At 40.1% G+C, this 21,512-nt stretch overlaps 1 protein-coding gene across 1 annotated transcript; it reads left to right on the forward strand.

The window, feature by feature from the left end:
• Positions 1-15,590: 15,590 nt before the first annotated feature.
• On the forward strand, positions 15,591-20,131 carry LOC146516438 (uncharacterized). Its single transcript, XM_085163857.1, has 4 exons — positions 15,591-15,860; positions 17,004-17,279; positions 17,494-17,641; positions 19,221-20,131. Exons 2-4 carry the CDS (start codon positions 17,009-17,011, stop codon positions 19,324-19,326), a joined length of 525 nt encoding a protein of 174 aa, XP_085019983.1. The 5' UTR covers positions 15,591-15,860; positions 17,004-17,008; the 3' UTR covers positions 19,327-20,131.
• Positions 20,132-21,512: the final 1,381 nt, after the last annotated feature.

Below are 21,512 nucleotides of genomic sequence, written 5' to 3' on the forward strand. Positions count from 1 at the left end.
GAGAAGAAGAGGCAGCTGTGCAGCAAAGACACGCGTAATATTTTCTCTGAATATGAGACGATTCTGTTTTTCAGGGGACGGTTGGCAACTCTACTAACTAACCTTATGAACAAAATAAAGTTCAAAATCACTAACATCATAGCACCCACCCAGCTGTATAGAAACTCCGTCATGCTAGCTAGTACGCAGTAGGAAAAAGTCAGCATAACGAAAATAAACTCCACCTAAACTTGGTTTATATCTGACCCAGATAGACTGCAGGTCATAACTTCTTACCTGAAGTTCAGTTCACACTCGGGCCGGCGGGTGTGAACTGAACTGACCGGCCCAGGATGTGGCTTACTCACATCCTGGGCCATCTGACCTCAGGAAATCGCCTCAGGAAATCACATCACTGATGGTGGATTCTGCTTTGTACAAACTCAGGGCCCTGTTATACAGGGCTTCCTCATCTGAATCAGAGTCTGAAGACAATGAAAGAGAGGAGGAGGCTTTTTGTCTTTGCTGGCTCCTTTGTGGTGGCATCTTTACACTGTTCCTGCAGCAGGGCCTCAAAGATGGTGCAAATCTCTTCTAGCTCTCCCCTTGCAAGACACTTTAAATCCTTAAAGTGTGGGTCAAGCACAGTAGCTATGTGGAGCCACTGATGGTTGAGTGTAGCTACACGTTGGGATAGGTCCTTTGTGAAGGTAGTCTTAAATTCCATCACGTAGTTTGAGTCATCATCTGAGACATTCATGGTGTAATGCAGGTGGCAGAAAGCAGGTAAAATCACTGAACATGAGACATATGTCTCACCTCTAAGAAGTTCAGTCACAAACCTGTAGTAGACAGTTCAAGAAAGTAATTATTAATCTACACGATAACTGTCAACTATAGAACTTTTTAAAGAAATGGTAACAATAAGTTATAAAAAATAATTTTATTTACCTGCATGGATCAAGGACAATTGCCAGTTTTTGGAGTTTTATCAGTTCTGATGGATTTAAAATGACTAGCTTTTGATTTTGTTTGTCTAAAGCAGCTAAAACAGCCTCTTGATTCTTTAGTAGACGAGAAACCATAACCAACGTTCAATTCCACCGTATGGAAACATCCTGTATGAGTGGCTCTTTCTGTTGCACAAGTCTTGTTTGCACAAGGTGCAGTTCCTCCATATTAGCAGGGCTGTCTTTAATGCATCTAACTTTGCTTGCTTTTCAGTGTAATAAAGCTGCTGAATTTTACTCAGAATAGTCTTTCGGCACGGCATTTGGAATGTTGGATCACCTGACGCTAACTGTAGCACATTTTCTAACCCCCCTATCTTCTACCACTGATAGTGGTCTACAGTCCAGAGCAATCCATTTTGCGAGATAATTTGTAAGTTTGTCCGATGCTGACTTACTGATTTTGGTCCTGAAGCCAGTCATTTCATCAAGTTTGGGCTGCTGACACCTTTTGTTGGTACTTGGACTGCTACCGCTAACAGCTCCCACAGTTTCTCTGTTCACTGCAACATGTTTTGCATTTAAATGGTACCGTAAGGTTGAAGTGCTTCGGTGGTATGCATACTCCCTTTTCTACAGTTTGCACAAAACCACGCTTTTATCAAGGCTTCCGTCGGGTAGTCTTTTGAAATGAAATTTACCTCCGATCAGTCCTAAGAAGGCTTCTTTGTAGCTCAGATGTGTGCATCAGTTTAATTGGTATACCAGTAAAGCGTGCATTGACAGAAGTTCCCCTTTGCTTGGAATGCAAAGTGCAATTTATTTTTTCAAATTAATTAATCACAATTAACACGTTAAATTTCCACCCTTAATTCAAACCCAAGACCTTCATGCTATGAGGCAACAGCGCTAACCATTGTAGAACCATGCTGAGCTTCACTGCTTTAAAATCCTTCAATGTTTTCACTCACTCAAAACTGTTCACTGTAAGCTAACAGTTGTTGGAAGAGATTGGAAGAGGTATAAAGCTAGTCTTATGAGATTCCCCACTCCTTTTTGAATGTGCCCGTAGTCACTATTGACACAGATTAGGATCAATGAGTTCCTTCAGCATGTCTCTACCCTGTTATCTTCCATCTCTGTCTTCTTTTGTCTTTTGTCAGAACACTTGCAATGCTTAACAAAATTTTTAGACTACCACCCAGTGTAAGGGTTATGCCACAGCTGCACACTGTAAGATGCCAAGTTAGTTATTTACTTCCATTCCTGATAAAAAAACCCCCAATAGTTTCAGTGGTTTAATATAATGCTTGATTATAAGCATTATATAATAATGCTTAAATTTGTTGAGCATTGTAAATGCTCACTGGGACAGAATAGGGTGCACACATACAAAAGATAACATGGTTAAGTGCTGGTCTGTCAAACATTTTTAGGTCAGTGGCAAATAATTTATGTTGTCTATTAAGTTAAATTCAATCTATGTCATATTGGCGCTATAATGGCAAGGGGGATTTGTGACAACAAGCATGAGAGGGAATGTTTAACAGATGGTATCAAGACATGATATGAATGTTTGGAAATGGCAGCATTAACAAAAAGACAGGAGGTGGAGGTGGAGATGGCAGAATTTAAGATTCTGAGATTTCCTGGTGGAACAGGATTAGAAATTTGTGTATCACAGGGACAAGTGAGCAGCTTGGAGACAAAGAAAAGCAAGGTTTAGATGTGTGCAGAGGAGGAATAGTGGATAAATTGGGCAAACAATAATAAAGATGGTGTTACCATGCAGAAGCAAAGAATAAGACCTTAGAGAATATTTGTGGATGTAGTGAGAGGACAGTGACAGAAGAGGATGCAACGGACGAGGTAGATGCAGATGACCTGCTCTACTGATTGCTAAAGAGAGCAGCCGAAGTTATATTAATAATAATAATGATAAGAGGAAAGGGTTTATGTTGAACCATGAAGGGATTTGAAGGAAAGTGTTGCATAATAATACAAGTTAGCATGTAAGCTTTCAAATAGCAAGAGGTAATAAACGAATTAACTTCCAAAGTGAGACAATTTATCCTGTGAGCCACAAAGTTAAATTCATATTTTCATCTAAGTCATCAGAGATGTGGAAAATGGCTTCATTAAGGTTTGATTAGCTCTCTTCGATTTTCGAGCTCTCTGATAGGCCATTATTGGATGTATTGACCAATAGCTCTTCTTCTGCTCTTGCTCTTGATGAAGGCGGTCGCACTTTTCTCCTCTCCTCCTCCCCCTCCTCCTCTCCCTTAGCTTCCCTGCTTAGCCTCTTATGTCCTTGTCTAGTCTTGTGTTTTTTGTATTACTTTTCCCTGGAACATTCTCTCACAGTCTGTTTTCTAAAACCTAAAAGAGGAAATATGGATCGGATCAACTGGTCCCTAAATGCAATTGACACCCCTTTCTCAACGAGAGGTTTGGGCTTGGGTGAGCCTGAGTGCTGAAGATATCTACCTATTCGTAACCATGGTAACAGGGTTCTGGCGGATCGGAGCTGGCTTGGCCCTGACTTATCGAAGAATTAAGAAAGCGGAACCGGCTGTTCAAACCCCCACAAGGCTGCCCACCGGGATTGGAACGATGGGAGAGGCGTGAGTTTCTCAAAATGGGCTCATTGAGTGCAGCACGGATAAGATCTTGGAGAGGCTACGGCTGCTGTGAATACTCACAATAAGATCTCTGACTGCAGACTGGATACATCTCAGAAGGGCTAGCTCGTAATAAAATCTCTGGGTGCAAATCGGATGACATCTTGGGGAGGCACACTGCCGTGAGTTCTCAGAAATCGGCTCCTTGAGCACAAGAAATGACAACATCACAGAACACAAGTATGGCGAAGCTCGCGGCTCTCCAACGGGAGATTGAGAGACCAGTGTTGGACTGTAGAACTGCTTTGAAATTCATATGAGCTGTTTGCACTAAAGTAAAAACCACCATCACTTATGCGGATACCCCTTTGGCGCCAGCTGCGGTCTCAAGGCTGGAGCTGAACAACAGCACCCTGATAACGACTGTGTTTAGTCTGTTTCTTCCCATTCCATGCAAGGCCACCTGGGTTGGCTGGAAGACTGTTTACTTAGCCTGGCAGGGCGAAGGACACTGTCTCAGCTGAACTCTGGACACGCACACACATACATATACACTGATATGCACACACTCATCCCCCCTCCCTTTCCAAACGCCTTCGACGCTTATTCCCTTCCGATGCTGACGGGGATCAAGGAGACCAGCGCACGCAAGCTGCAGGATGTACTGTCTAATTCGGCTGTCTCTCACCCTTTACCCACCCCTGTTGCTTGTCATGTGTTTCTTTGGTGAATTAAGAGTTTTTTTCATGTGCTTTGTGCAGAGGTGTTTTTTTCTGTTCTCAAACTGATCTCCCTGTTGGAGCTCAGTCTGGGGGGAATTATTTTTTTTCTCCTTATCTTTCCTCATGTGGTGCATTTTCCATTGTTATACCTCTCTGACCTGTCTTCCCCATGTGATGTTTTGTGTAATGTATGTATGGTCGGAGGGTAAGATGGCGCCGCCATTGCGTGCAATAGGTCGGCAGCCTTATGAAATTTCCCCTTGTGGGACTAATAAAGGTATATCAATCAATCAATCAATCAATACATACACACTGGTAGTGCAGCCCTGTCATGCATCCATACTTGCTGCAGTGTAGTCTGTACTGAGTGTATGTTAAATGAGCTCACCTCAGTTTTTTCATTTGTTACTTATAATGGATATTAGTGAATAGTTTTTTGTGTTAAGATTTATACTTGTTATACTTATTGTCTCCTAAATTGCTAATGTGCAGAGCGGCTAGTCACATTAGTAAGCTAACCACCACATGGTTTGTGCATCCATTGTATACACCAAGAGATATGTAAATATGTTCATACTCTATAAATACAGTTTACATGTGAATGTTCTGTTAAATAACAGAGTATATTGTTGTAGGTATGAAGTTAAAACTTTACATTTAGGTTCATATGCATTTATAGTAGAGATATAGAGTTTTTTTATTGTCATTTGCTGTCCTCTAGTGACTTGTTTAGAGTAAAACAAACTGGGAAATTTTTTTTGTATAGCAACCGTCCTACTTACTATCTCAGTGATGCCTGCAGCAAGAGGGAGTGTCTAAAGTAGGGTGACCATATTTTGATTTCCAAAAAAAGAGGACACTTGGTTCAGTCATGAAAAACTTTAATAATACTGTTTGTTTAAAAACATTTTTAACATATTTAAATGATGTCATCTCTGTGTGGTTAATGAATGGGAAAATTAAAAATGTCATATAGACTTTTACAAGTCAACGTGAAAAAAAAAACAAACTTAAAAACCTCTGTAATTAAATTATGGTATGGAAATAATGTCTCATCTGTATAAGAAAAATGACCAGTGAGCAGTGAGGTATTGTGCAATGGTTTCTGCATTCTTATTTGGGGTGTTTCTAACCCCAGTTCATTTTGTTTGCACGCAGGGGCGGTCCTAGCCTGTTTGGTGCCCTGGGTGAACACTGCCTCTGCCCCCCCCCCCCCCCCATACTGAATTTAAGCGGATAAATATTTTATATAGAGAGAGTATACAAATGATGCAAATGGCTAACAAACAGCCATTATATTTCATCATACATTGAGAATAACAGAAAAATTAGCAATACACCTCTTCCAAATAATGGCTAATTAATATCAATGCTGAACACAGTCCAAAAGATTCAATAAGCCACATCTGTCATGGAAACAACTGTCATGTTTCCATGACAGGAAACACACAGGCTGTGTGGCAAGCAGGAATTGGATTCAAACACAAACTCACGGGAACAGAACTTAAACTCAAAAGCACAGCTTTATTGCTGGGAAACAGGCAATACAACAACAGGAAACTAAACTGGGGAAAACTAATTATAATATGCACAAGGAGACACAGAGAGAATCACACACAGCTATGAGGGACGACGCGACACGGAATGGGGGAAGACTCGGGCATAAATACCCAGAAAGTAACGAGGAAAGTGGAAGCACATGGGGAACACAGCTGAGGATACTTACATGTGACAGGACAGGAAAGACACGGAAACTGAAAATGCTAACACCAGACACAAACCTTAAATGCAAAACAGGAGGTACACAGAGGCAACCTGGAGGGAGAGAGAGAACAAGGAGCAGCACACGGAACACAAGGCACCGGAAATAACATCCCAATATAAACACAGTTACACAAAGGGAGACACAGAGGGCAGCTATACGAGGGAACCCTATTAAATGAACAGGGAACCAAACAGAATACAAGAAACTCAAACTAGGACACTAGGCTCTGAATAGGGTAACAAAGAAAACTTAGAACATAAATTTATAATACTAAAACACTGAGGCACAAGAAACTCAAAACACTGGGTCTAAAGACCCAGGAGGACCCTGACAACATCAGTGTCTACTGTCTATCTACTGTTTACTATCATGGCCAAGTGGCTCACAAAGGCAAACAGAAGTTTTCCCAATCCCTACTAATGAATGTTATCTTGTTTCAGGACACATCTGCTTACCAGTATCTTTTGCTTGTTTCTCCTCTTCATTTCTTTTTTTTTTCTAAACTGAGGACCTGATGGCTTTGACCTTTTCTTGTCCATCTTCCATCAGTAATTGCACTCTAGTATCAACCCCATCCCCCAACTAGAGAATCACCACAACATAAACTAACAGACTAATAAACCTACACATTGTTTTTTTCTGGGCTTTCACACAGCCCAGGAAAAATAATTAATACATAATGGGCTTGGGTTGACAGCATTATGACATTAATGTGCACTACTTGGAAGCAGCCCGCCCCCTCCCCTTTCGGCTGTTTGTGAGACCTCAGCACAGCAGCAGCAGCGAGCAGGCACACCGAGGACCATCGCGCTGACTTTGGGTTAAAAAATTTAATCGTATAATCGTAACGACGGCGTTAACGTTGACAGTCCTAGTTTGTTGGTTTGTTTTTATTTTGTTTTTTTGCGAGCTGGTCATTAGAAGCCGCTCCAGCCAGCCAGAGAATCCCCCGCCGTCCCGCCCCTCTCCTCCCTGTGTGTGGCAAGCAGCAGGCGCACCTGGCAAACGGAGGGCGCCTTTGCTTCCCGCAAATGGGCGATAGAAAACCGATCGGTGCCCATGCAATCCCCAAAATGCGCTGGCGTGATGTCGGGGCAGCGTGGGTGCGAGCGACTTTTTTTTTTTTTGCCACCCCACCAATATATCAAAAACCGCTACTGTTTGCACGCCACTATTCTTCCAGTCAAAGTACTGAATTATGATTGGAAATATTTTCTCTGCTCCATGGTTACTTCCGTCTGTAGAAACGCGACAGTACTGGATTTCATTACGAGTGACTTTACTGAATGTGGCGCTATCACACCATTGACAAGAGCTTCAGTCTTGGTGCGCGCACCGCTTAACTTTTTAGCTGTGTTAGAGTCTGTAAATGTTTTTTTTTTAAGCACTAAACTAGTGCAATTCATGGATCTGTAGATATTGTGATGCTTCACAGTATGAATTGCCAGTGCAATCTGCTGCAGATAGCGCAGCACCCTCGTTTTCCCAGGTGTAACAAAGAACTCAGTCAACTTACTAGATTAATTTTCATACAGCCTTTTTATGTTTTTCTGTGTCCACGTGAGCAACAAGATCTCCGGCACCTTTGTTAGACACACAAATGTATGTTCCAGCTCTGAACACGGTGCACTCAGCCTCCAATTTATTTCGACCGGGGCGGTACGAGAGAAATTTCTTTTGCAGTTCGTCTGAAAAGATGCACTTGCTCTTTGACATCTTTGAAACATCACCAGGCACACTGCTGCGCGCTGTCTGTCCCGTCTGTGAGCGCAGAACATATGGGTTCTCCATAGGCAGAAAAACCCGGACATTTTCATCAATCTTGAAAATCCCCCCGGACAGAACGTGAAAAGGCGAGACGTCCGAGGAAAAGAGAACGGCTGATCACCTTAGTCTAAAGGAGCCAGGAGATTTACAAGACCATATGTAACTCAAAGCTTTAGTAACTTTATTTTTCAAATTGAGATTCATATATAATATAGATAAATCATTTTAATAGTTAAAATGTATTAATATATATATATATTTTGCAGGCAATTAAAAATATACATCAGTCAGTAAAACTTTGCAAAGTTTTACTGACTGATGTATATGTCCATGTCATGTCCATGTCATGTATATGTAAATGTCCAGCCTAACAGTATCGGCTCAGTGGCCATGGCCACTGAGCTGATACTGTTAGGCTGGACATTTAATTATTATTAACATTAATTATAAACATGATTAACATCAACCTAATCAGAACGTTTGTTATCTGCAAGTTGCATTAATACACAGGCCAAACCTCACTTCTGAGAATGTTGACATTCTTGCTTTTCTTCATTGCAGCCACCACATTCCCCTTTAAACACACATACTTACTCATTCACCAGGACCATGTAGACACACACACACATACCCATGAACGCACACCAAATGTATCTTATCCGGGAGATACAATGATACAACATTTAAGAAAATATTTTCTTCAAAATATGTTATTTTATTATGACTTTTTTTCGATACATGTAGCTGTAATCAGTTGAGCCATTAAAAACATTGCAATATCTAAAAGAGAAACCAATGAGCATATTATTTTAAAAGACTAAACATTTTTTTTCTCTTTTGAAGATGTATTAGTGCTCATTAATAACTTAAAAGTATATTTTTTTTCATCTAATTACATGATTAATCATTCAATAATCAATAGAATAATCAGTGTTGTATTTGAAATGGAAGGGGGAAAGACAATGTAAAAGAAGAACAACGTGAAGAAGACTTTCCCTCATAGTCAGAGCCCCCTCAAATTTCAAGACAAAAATCTCCCTCTGGAGAGGGTGTGGTGTGCCTTTGCCTCTCCCAGTAGGGCGTAACTGGACTTTGCTTCCCCGCCTCTGAACCCACCCTCAACACACACCTGTGGCTCACTCATGCTGATTCTGCTCTGGCTTCTCATCACGAGTATTATTCCTGGCAGACTACTTAAGATGGCAGGAGATGTTGCTTCCTCGCTGGATCGTCGCACTACCTAGCGTTGGTGTAGCCAGTTAACACCCAGGAGGTCACTATACCAAAAAGCATTTAAACACATACAAGATTTAAATAAGGCAATGGCAACAATGTAACACAGGTCACTGGTCACAAGTGTTGCTACCCACATCATAGTTAAATGCAATCTGGACCCAAGCAGCAGAAACTGTCAGCAAATAAAGCGGATAATGTTTATACCACTGATAATAACAAGATAATTTCACTTGAGAGAGGGTATCCCTCTGACATATAATTGGTGCCAGCAGACCCTTTATACTTATGCATACTGGATCACTTATCTGCCAACCTGCTGCCAGGCCAAACAGATCAAACCTGTGCCCCACTCACTGGCCTTTGGTGAGAAGCAGCAGGCTGGAGTGGGTATCTTGGTATCCCTCGACTTGCTACCTGTACGTTGGGGGTTTTCCGGTGGACGAGAGGGTTTGTTCCCTGCAGAAAACGGGTCCTCACTGTTGTCTGTGCTAACAATTTAGAGTACCTGGCCTTCTTGGAATCACCGGGTGGGGACTCTATCATTCTACTTGGAGACTCCGATGCTCATGTGGGCAATGACAGTGAGACGTGGAGGGGCATGACTGGGAGTAACAGCCTGCCAGATCTGAATCCGAGCAGTGTTTCTGTGTAAACCACAGTTTGTCCATAACAAACACCATGTTCGAACATGAGGGTGTCCATAACATACTAGGTCATAAGTTAATGATTGATTTTGACACTCAGGTGAACAGAGATGCTGAGCTGTCAACTAATCACCACCTGGTGGTGAGTTGGATCAGGTGGCGGGGGAGGATGCTGGACAGACCAGGCTCGCATAAAAGTAAGGTCAGGATACACTTGGAAAGCCTGGCAGAGACCCTGGTCCGCAAGATCCATGTCCCTCACAGTGTTCTGTGGGATGTGCTTTGGAAGTCTGTCCCATTGCTACAAGCCATTTGATCCTTATATAACTATTGCAAAAGCTTGGTTCACATAGCTGGTAATAAGTCGAACTTGTTCCCGGTGCTCGTTGGACTCTGCTAGGGCTGCCCTTTGTCACTGATTCTGTTCATAATTTTTATGGACAGAATTTCTAGGCGTAGCCAAGTGGCGCAAGGCTTCCACTTGGGCAGTCTCAGACTCTTGTCTCTGCTTTTCACAGATGATCTGGTTCTGTTGGTTTCATCAAGCGGTGGACTCTAGCTCGCAATGGAATGGTTCGCAGCCGAGTGTGAAGCGGTGGGAATGAGATGGTCCATGGTCCTCAGCTGGAAAAGATGAGGACTTCAACCACCTGGGAGGGGCTCAGAGTACCGCTACTCTTCCACATAGAAAGCAGCCAGTTGAGGTGGTTCGGGTGTTACGGGGTAGAAGTAGTTAATAAAGTTAATGCTTTATTCTGTCTTTCATAGGTATGGTTTTATTATATGAATGTTTGTATATAATTTGCATACATTTATTTTAAGGTTTTTTTTACTTCCTACCTACACGTTATTCAAAGCAACACACTGCTTACACTGCATAAAAATGGGAGGTGAGGGCAGTCAGAGGAGTCACAAAGCATGTACAGAAGTACCACGAGTATGAAGACCCTAGCAATTCATCAGAGCAACAAGATGGATAAGCCAGACACAATCCCAAGGAGATTGGTCCTGGAATGGTCTGTGGAATAGTCCGTAGAACTGGAAAGGGAAAGGGAGGTCTGGGTTCTCTGCTTAGGCTGTTGCCCCCACGACCCAGACTCAGATAAGTGAAAGAAAATGGATGGATGTCTGTTTTTTCCCTCATCACTGATTTATCCTTATTTAAGGACTTCACTGTCTTTCAATTACATTTTTAACCTTTGCATTCCATGCCCATTCAGGATTTATGTTACTTTTAATTCCTTTCTTCTTTACTTTGATTAAGTAAACATTCAGTGGTCAAAAATTACTTTAGTAAAAAAAGATATGATAAAAAAAAATTCCTTACAGGCTTACTGATTTTGGGCTTCTGTATGATTGCCATAAATTAAAGGAGTAAAAGTACTTACTGAATGATCTACAGCAAATTCCTGCTCATAGATAAACACAGATTTTAGATTACTTTCAGTAGTTTCTAGTTTATTGTAGTTCACTAAATTTTGTTTAAATTTCTTTTGAGTAACTAAAATGAAATTTCAACTCATAAAATTAAAACCAAACATGTGGTGGTTTGAGTTTTGGTATTTGAACATTTAGTTAAATTTGTCAACATAACAAGGGTGTAGATTTGGTTTTGGCATTGGTGGGGACGGATGATTCAGCCATCGACCCCTGCCCCGTTTCTTATTTTTTCCTTTTTGTTTTTGCTTCTTGATAAAAAAAAGGAGAAATATACTTGCCTACATATGCTATTCTACATGCTTTTAAACCGTTTAAAATTACAATTCATAGTTTTATATGTGAATTATATAATGTTAAATTACTATTAAACAAATGACTGACTAAGTATTTCAGGCTTTAGTTTACTTCAGCCATATTCCATATAAATCAGATATCATACAAAAGTAAAAATAGCTTCAAATACAGTCATGACAATAAAAGAATATGACTTTAAGGACTTAACAGCATTACTTCAGTTATAGTACACCAACATCTCTGACACATTAGCACTAAGGGAACACTGAATGATCTGGTGGGTTTTGTCCATAAAACTACTCATCTAAGATTACCACAAAGTAAAAGATCTCTCAGCAACATTATGCAACATTTTAGGCACTACTGCCCTCTATCAGATAGGGGGCTGGGATGTTTTATTCTAAACATGAACTACTGTTACAGCAACAGACATGGACTACATGTCCCACACAACAAACACATGCCTGCTCCTCCCATTAGCTGAAATGAACTGCTGGCATATTTGATTTACATCTATACTGTCCAGTCTCTCCTGGTGGACATGGCATCACATTATTCATGGTTACACACAATTTTAGACTGATGCGGACCAAGCCTAGCACCTACTTGCCAACCTTGAGACCTCAGAATTAGGGAGACATTCAAAGGGGCTGGGGGGGATATACATGTACATATATATACAAAAAACTTGAATCTTACAGTGTTTATTTATCGGATAAAATAAGTTAAATGTCACCGTTATTATTGTCCGGCCGGAAACAGGACGGGGGATCCAAATTCAGAGGCTGTGTCCACCTGAGGACCCGGCCTTTGTGGTCTAAGTGGGCCGGGTCCTCCGAAAGCCGGGTAGACCGGAAATGAGCGACTGTGAAATTGGACGGTCTAGCCTTCAGAATTTCGTCACCTGCCGTCTGCTCCTTGCTGTCTAAAATATAACCGGATGCTGGCGTAGATGGTCGAATAAACTGCTGTTTTCACACAGCAGTTTATTCAGCTGTTTGAGAACCCCGGAGGAATCCTCCCGAGGGATTAATAAAGTTTTATTTAATCGAATAACTTTAATCTCAGCCAAACCGATTTACTCACCAACAAATAAAACACAACTAAAGCACTGAAAAAGGCCAAACAATAACATGTTTAAGTTATTTGACGTTTACACAGCTACATTCTCGCCTGAAAATGTGTTAAAGGTTTATTTTGCGACCCAGAAAGAGTAATAAGAGCAGTGTTGGGACTAACGCGTTATTAAGTAACGCGTTACAGTAACTACGTTATTATTGTGGTAACGAGCACGGTAACTAGTTATTATGCCAAAATCAGGAACGCGTTAGTCGTTACTGGGATTTAGATAGGGTCGTTACTCGTTACTTCGTGTGGTGGCTATCGCGGAGCTTCCACAGATTCTGTAACATTAGCAAGTGGTGGAGGCAGCAGGTGGATGAGGGAAAGGGGAGACAGGAGGAGCAGAGACCCGAGGCGGCCGCCGGTCCAAGTGTGAACTGAACTTCAGGTAAGGAGTTATGACCTGCAGTCTATCTGGGTCAGATATAAACCAAGTTTAGGTGGAGTTTATTTTCGTTATTCTGACTTTTTCCGTACTGTGTACTAGCTAGCATGACGGAGTTTCTATACAGCTGGGTGAGTGCTATGAAGTTAATGATGTTGAACTTTATTTTGTTCATAAGTTATTAGAGTTGCCAACCGTCCCGTCTGGTATTCAGAGAAAATATTACGCGTTTCTTATTGAGGTGAACAGGAACAGTTTGTCCCGTAATTCAGCTACAATGAAAAAGACACAAAGCTGGAGTTATTCTGTGTCTTTGCTGCACAGCTGCCTCTTCTTCTTTCATTCTCCCCCCTCCCTCTCCCGTTTCTACTTCAATCATGAAAACTGATCAGTGATCAGCTGATCTGCTTTTCTCTCTTGTTTGTTTATCGGTCACTTTGCGCCAGAAAGAGGAAACCAGCGGATGTCGCCTTAAACAACAGCAGCACGTTTAAGCTTGATCAGCTGTTGTTAGAATTTATTTAATATTAATTTCTAGTATCAGCTGATGTTTGCTGGAGCCACAGCTGCAAAAAAGCTGCTGGTCATCTGGTTATCTGGTGAGAGGGAAACATGAAGATGAAACCAGGAGATGTACACTGAATCATCAGAGCTGAACAGGTCTGATGGAGAAACAGGTTTACCTTTTAGGTGACATGACTGAGTTGAAGGGAAGTTCTGAACTGTTTCTGAGAGACAAATAACACCAGGATCCTGTTTTTTACGTAGCTGACAGCTGGTAACTGTGCAGGTGCGGATCTAGCAAAGTTTTGCCAGGGGGGCCAGGTAGGGCATTAACAGGGAGAGGTGGGCACAAAGAAATACTTTTCTTTCTTATTCTCATTTAAAATGTCTAGCTTTTAAAAAATAATTATCTGACTCTTACAACAAACGATTGATGCATATATACCATCAAAACTCATCACTGTCACAACAGCGTTTGTTTTCATTCAAAGGCTTTATGATTTTTCCTATAATGGCGGGCCAGTCTCTAGTCAAAATGTCCCAGTCCAGCTCTGTATGCAGCTCATCTGCAGTCTGGTGTTGCCTACATCTTCCTATTCAGAAGGCAGAATTTCCGAGTTCTGAGTACAATCAAAGCACCACGACTGCAGTTTTTGTGTTGGATGTAAAAGGCGCACATGACGCTGTGACGTAGGCTAGAATCATGGCAGCAGTCAATGACGGTCCAGGCGTGGGATTTCTCTCGTGGAAATATGCACATTATCTTTTCCTTTCTATTGGCAGGTGGCACAGTGCACTTGTGGCAAGTAAGCAAGCTAGAAGACTGGCAAAGTTATGGAAGCAACACATTAACAAGAGAATTCTGAGTAAAACCAAAGTTACTTTCCCTAGTAACTAGTTACTTTGAAAGTAACGAGTAACTTGAAGAAACTGAGTTACTTTTGATAGAAGTAACTAGTAATGTAACTAAGTTACTATTTTAAAGTAACTTACCCAACACTGAATAAGAGTAATATTAAAACTAAGTAGCTGCAGTAATAGTAGCCATTGTTGGAAACTGGAATTGGCTGGGCCGGTCTGGGATATGGTTTTCAGTTTTGTTGTCCGGGTGGAAAATCGGGAGAAATTGGGGGGAGAATGGTCGCCCCGGGAGATTTTCGGGAGGGACGGTTCAGGATTCCCCGGAAAAATCGTGAGTGTTGGCATGTATGGCCTAGCATAGCCTGTAACGTTATTGTGACGGACACATTATATGAGTGAACTTGACTTTAAGTGACTTACAGGTTTCTTTGAAAAACAATTTCTTATATCCAGGTTCTTCCTTTGCGCTGCCATTCTCCTCGCAGCGCAGGTTTGCCGCTGCTGAAACTAAACAGAGCTCCCTGAAAGGCTCAGCCAATCACATTGGCCATATTTGTCACATGACGTAGGACTCCAGTTGCGAACGTAAGTTAACTCTTTCTGCTCCGCTCGCTGAATGAGACGCTGACAGATCGTTTTTTTCTTTCTATCGGGTTTGTTTTTCTTTACTCGAAGAGATCAAACTATTGGTGGGGACAATTCAATAATTGCTGGATATTGGTGGGGACACGTCCCTTCCGTCCATGCCAAATCTACGCCCTTGCAACATAATAAGCATATAGGTGCTTTGTTGAATATGTTTATTAAAAAATGGGATGCAGTTAGATCCACAAACACATGGCAAAACATAGAAGAGCCACATCAACAGGACAAGACTCAACAGGACAAAACTGAGACACAGGACAAGACACTCTTTCGATGATGCCAATGTTCACATTTTGGACCGAGAAGACAGATGGTTTGAAAGACGAGTCCATCTATGTCCACTGTGAATGACCGTTGTTGAACAGAAGTAGTGACTTATAACATCAGCTATCAACCACCTCTAATGCAGTCATGACATACTGTCCCAGGTGCTTGAACCTCCACTCGCACCTTGCATTAGATGACCTCAATAGGTCACATGATAGAACGGGGCCGTCTCACAGTGGTTTCATCTTTATCTTCCACCAATGATAATGATCCACACCATTTTTCACCCCTTTGCTCATGTGATGGCCAATGATTAGTAATTGGTATCTTTAAAAGTTTCACTTCTCTCTATGAATGACAGATGAAATGTCTTCGCAAACTTAAAGAACCTTTTGCCTTCTTTTCTCAGGATCCTAAGATTACAGTGTTGAAGTACATCTCAGTATGTGCATGTGCGCACTAAAGCAAGACAATGACATTTAGAATTTTACAAAAACACTGACACACCTACCTAATCACCCGCCTATTCATAGTGTTGCTGCTCCACCTTCTTTTCGACGCAATGCAGTTGCATTTGTGTATTTAATACAGTCACTGTCACACTGAGAAAGAAGCACGACCACACTGCCACCCATACACCTCTGACCTACTTATCAAGGTAAGAAGCATTTGATCTTTTCTCAGGTTAAGAAAAACATTCAATCATATAAGTGGAGAAAAAAAAGAGTAAGAAAAAATTAAGAAGCTATAATGTTAAAGCTATAAGCAGCGTGTTTTTTGTTGGTAAAATGTTCCTAACAAAGCTTTTTTTTCTTCTATTTTATGAAACAAGGTTAGAAAATTTCATTTAGGTCAGTTATAACACAGTCTTTTTTTTAGTCAATGGTACATCTTTGGGCCAGGTTTATGAAAATCAACAATAGGTGAAGGGTGTTTTTGTTGTTGTTGTTTTTTAAAATCAAATCAAAAGGCAGGTGGCACGATGATGAAGTGGTTACCATTGAGGTCTTTGGGGTGTTTCCTGTGTGGAGTTTGCATGCTCTCTTTGTGTTTGCATGGATTGTCTCTGGGCACTCCAGCTACTTCACACAGTCCAAAGATATATGTGGGGACAATTTTCAGGTGACTATGAAAAAAAATTGGATCCACAGTCCATTGAAAGTTGTTTACTTTGTTTTTCTGAATTCAAAAAGAGTCATCTACCAGGTAATGAGTGAGTCAAAGTATTAAAGCTGAACCTTTGCAGCAGATAGTCGAAAATAAATAAATCAATAAAATTAAAAATGATCAATTACTGAATAAGACTCTACTTGAATGCAACATATTTTGAAAAGAACACTAACATTCACAGAACTGGTGGACAGGTCGAACAAGATTTGCATTTTTATCAGGGTATTTTTAAAAAAAAAATACATGCAAATGAAGACAGCACCATAACAGATTCAACCAAACATATAAAACTCAAAGGCATTTAGTGATTTGATGCAGAGAAACAGGACTTTTAGTCATGTGAGAGCAGGTTCTACAATTTCCTGTAAAAATTTACAGTGCTACCAAACCTGCTCCCTTGCATATGTTGAAAGAGTGTGATGTGATTCATTGCTTCAACCTGATAAGCAAGTTTTCAAACATTGGTGAGAAGGGATTCCAGGTTTCAGTCTCGACTTAAGCCCATTCCTCTTGACTTTGGTGGTTTAACTTTTTTTCACTTTGCTTCATTCAGAGAAAAAAAAAAAAAGGATTTCAGAGCTTTACTGTAATTTCTATTTTCTATTTTCTTTATTTCTGTTTCTATAAAAAGACACAATGGAAAAGGGATTCCAAATCCCAGCACCACCATACCCTGGCCCCCCTCTGGACTACAATGCAGGAGTCTTCCAACAAGGTTACCAGCAAAGTGTCGAGCCTGTTGTCCAGCCTGTTGTCCAGCCTGTTGTTCAGCCTGTTGTCCAGCCTGTTGTCCAGCCTGTTGTCCAGCCTTTTGTCCAGCCTTTTGTCCAGCCTGTTGTCCAGCCTGTTATCCAGCCTGTTATCCAGCCTGTTGTCCAGCCTGTTGTCCAGCCTTTTGTCCAGACAGGTGAGAAATTAGAGGTTACTAGTCATTTTGGTTGAGTATATTTAAATACTTAAATACAGTGCTCTTAATTTATGATTCGTTAACATTACTTTAGTCTTTGTGGTTGAAGGTTAAATCTGAATTTGGTGTCACAAAATTCCAGGTTTAGTGGAGTTTTAGTAAGGATGTATAATTATTAAAGTAATTTTTGGCTGTGTTTTATTGTTTCTCGCAGTTAACCAAGTGGTGGTGGTGGAGAATCTGCCAAAATGCGCTCCTGGACAGATGTTGTGCCCTTACTGCCACACCAGTGTTGTGACTAGAATTGAGTACAAAATCGGATCATACACCTGGCTGGTTTGTGGCCTATTAGCAGTCTTCTTGTAAGTCAAAACCCCACTATACTCACACATACACATGAAGAAAAGCTGAACACACTGCAAAACGTCAAATAAGATTATTTTCTCAGCAACATTTAAGTAAATATCACAATTCTTTGGTATTTGTGTGTGACCTGTTTCATCAAGTCATCATTATACCAGATGGCCTGATGAAGGTAGGAAAGAAAATCTGTAGTTTATCAAACATTTCAACAAAATTTGATCAAAATATTGATTTAGTCTGCCTCACAGAATGAAGGTAGTTTAATGGTAGTTTAAATTAATCAACACCCTCAAGTATTAACTGTCAGAATCTAAACAAAGTAATCCAGGTCAAAAACACTAGGAAATCAAAATTCAACTAATCTTAAAGTAAAACAAAATGCAAGGTAAAACACAGCAAAGGGTAAGGGGGAAACTATATAACTATTAAATAAACAGAGTATAATGAGGAAACAGGCAAAAGGTGGGAGGAGCTGAAACCGCTCACAAATAATTAGACACAGGAAGTAGAACTAAATACAAAAAGCTAGGGACAAGATGTTGTCAAATGAAACAGGAATCAACTAACACTGACCTGGACAAAGACTTGTGGATTTGAAAGATAAAAGGCAAAAAACAGAGACAAAATAGACACAATAAACACAACGGCTGCTCAGGTAAAAGCACAAAGACAAGACTAGGACATAAAAAAGAAGTTTCATAAGCAAGAAACCAGTAACCAGAAATATAGAAAACAAAACTCAAAAGCACTAGGAAATGCTAAACTCAGAACAAAATAATACAGAGAATGAGCTTAAATCATCTCTGAAATCCAAAAGATAAAACCGCAAGTCCACCACACTCAAAACGAACTCAAAACGCTGGGTCGAAGACCCAGGACCATGACAGAAAGTTAATAATTTTCTCAAAATGTAAATGATCACACTCACTGCTTTACTCACACTCTGGGTCATGTTGTGACATATGACATATAGTCTACAGTTAATCCAGAATGCTGCTGTGAGACAGGGACCAGAAAGAGAGAGCATATTTGTCCCATATTAGCTTCTCTTTGATGAATCCCTGTTAAATTGAAACTAATATTCTTCTCCTCGTATACAAATTCTTAAATATTCAGACTCCATCTTATCCGTCTTAAGACCTTATAGTACCATATTATCCCTATATAGCACCTTGCTTTCACACTGCAGGCTTACATGTGGGTCCTAGAGTTTTTAAAGATTTAATTGGCAGCTATCAGGCTGTTTCCACAAAACCAGTCCCAGAGTCAATTTGGAAGACCGACACTCTCTCTGCTTTTACAGTTAGACTCAAAACCTTTTTCTTTTTTTTTCGGATAAATAGTTTTAGATTTATAGTTAGGACTGAATCAGGTGATCCTAAACCATACCTTATTTATACTGCAACATGCTCAGATTGCTGCAGGACAATGTGATACACTGGAGTTTGTGAGGCACTGAGCATTTCTTATTCACTCTCCTCTCTTCACTCCCCAAATTATTATTAATATTCAATCTGTAGAATGAATGAGTTGATGGGCATATGATAACCGTTTTGATGCTATTCTTGTTTACAACAGGTGCTGGCCTTGCTGTTTCATACCGTTCTGCGTTAATGATTGCAAGGATGTGGAGCATTCCTGCCCCTCCTGCAACGGCATTATCCACGTCCACAGGCGCATGTGAAGCAGAACTGCAGTGTATGTTCTACTGAAGCAACAGCAGCAGGGCATCTCTGTGCAAACAGACATCCTCTGTAACCCTCTGCTCATCCTGTATACCTGTTTCCATGTTTTAACTGTATATAAACTGAACACACTGAATAGGTAGCTATGTAGAAGAGCAACAAAGGAACTTCCTTCCTTTCCTTTTAACTTAAGAAATCACCCTTTAAGAAATCACTTTATATAAATTTACTGTGAAAATATGAGTTAGTTATCAGGACTGTTTTTTTTTCCTTCTTTGTTTTGGTGACAGTGGTGTTGTCTCTGTATCAAATACCTCAACGTCAAAGTGAAGGAAAAAAGCCTTAGATGAACGCGTGTTTTTTAAAAAAAAAAAATAACATACCCACAAGTAAAATCAAATTTAGATGTTTTAGCGTTTAAAGTTATTCTTTGATTTCTCATTTAGATGACATATTGAATGTTTTCATTTAAATTTCTGATATTTTAAATATTAATATAACACCGATGACAAGATTAAAATGTCAGCGTTGACTAATTAATATTAGTCATTGTTTGCGACATTGTTCCATTTTTTTTTACAAACACTGGAACCATATATTCACATTTAAATTAATAAATAAATTCACGTTTTTACCTTTTTTATAGTTTTTACCTACAACAATCATGTGATATGTCTTGATTTATCTGTTTATATTAAAAACCTTTACCGAAGTAACTGACTTGCTGCTTGTTAGATGTAATGATGATCTAGAAATAAAATTCAAATATTAATATAAAATAAATACAAAGCATTTATCACTGAAGTGCAAAATTTCTTGACTCTACAACTGACATTTGCAATGGGTTTTAAGTCAATAAAATTGTTACTGAAGTAAACAAGCAAGGATATGTTTAGATCAAAATGTAAGTTTTTGAATATGCAAAATATTGTTTGTTAAATGAGCAAAATAGAGAAAAAATAATTAGAAGAGCATAATCATTTGAGTGAGGCATACATTTTTTCATTAAAATTAAATTAATAGAGGTATATTTTCACATTGACACCTATCACAGAGTGAGAAGTGTCAAAATAAATTCATGGTATGGAATATAGTGCCTCCCATCTGCTACATTCATTTTTTTTTTTTGTATAAGTTTATATCCTTGCTTGTTTACATCTGTAGACCTCTTAAACTTTTCTTTGGTAGCCCAGAAAGAAGAGCATTACAATGATCAATCCGTGAAGACACAAATGCATGGACAAGAACCTCTGCGGTGTCGCTTGACAAAACTTGTCTGATTCTGGCTATGTTGATCAAATGATAAAAGGCGGTCTTTGTTATCTCTTTTACATGAGACTCAAAGAAGAGCACCATGTCGAACCACATGCCCAAGTTTTTTACCTTGTCCCTGCAATTTATGACACTGTCATCAATTTTCAAGATGAAATTTTGGGACAAGTGCTGAAATGTTTGCGGTCCAATGACCATCAACTCTGTCTTATCAGTATTTAGGAGCAAGAAATGATCTGATAACCAGCCCTTAACTGCAGATAGACAAGATTCTAGTTTAGAGACTTCAGCACAATTTTCAATGGTTAGAGCAGTGGTTCCCAAACTTTTTTTGCTGGGCCCCCCTTGTTTTACAAGAAAAATGTTCGCGCCCCCCCTCGCGCGTGCGCACGCACGCACGCACGAACACATCCTCCAACCACACAGACCCATATTTTGCTCCATTGCGGTTTATTTTACACCTCAAACATTTAGTAAACAATTAAGCAAATACAAGAAATCTGCAATAAATTACAGGTAGTAAGAAAATAAACTACTAACTCTTTTACGCTACGTCCACACCTACACGGGTATTTTTGAACACGCAGCTGTTTCGTCCACGTAAACGGCGTTTCGAATCACCGAGAACAGAGATTTTTTAAAACTCCTTTTTTGTGGTTACGTGTGGACGAGGAATACAGAGTTGCAACGTCAAAGGTATGTGCCTTTTTTCACGTCACGCTGTGTGCACGTTATTGTTTACATGAGATGAATTGCAGAATGGCAGATAGAGACGAAATACTGTTAATCTGACTAACTGCAGGTTTTACACACTTACATACACACACAGTTACTGTCCCTCCATTTAGAAAGGCAGAGGCGTCACGGTGTAATTATTTTACATGTAGTTGTTTTTTTTCCTGTGTAATAATAT

The sequence above is a fragment of the Neolamprologus multifasciatus genome, chromosome 6 (genome assembly GCF_963576455.1).
Source record: "Neolamprologus multifasciatus chromosome 6, fNeoMul1.2, whole genome shotgun sequence".
NCBI lineage: Eukaryota > Metazoa > Chordata > Actinopteri > Cichliformes > Cichlidae > Neolamprologus > Neolamprologus multifasciatus.

Coding starts and splice junctions, on each gene's coding strand:
- LOC146516438 (XM_085163857.1), top strand. CDS start 17,009: ATGGAAAAGGGATTCCAAATCCCAGCACCACCATACCCTGGCCCCCCT. Junction 17,280..17,493: donor CCAGCCTTTTGTCCAGACAG/GTGAGAAATTAG, acceptor TGTTTCTCGCAG/TTAACCAAGTGGTGGTGGTG. Junction 17,642..19,220: donor GGCCTATTAGCAGTCTTCTT/GTAAGTCAAAAC, acceptor TGTTTACAACAG/GTGCTGGCCTTGCTGTTTCA.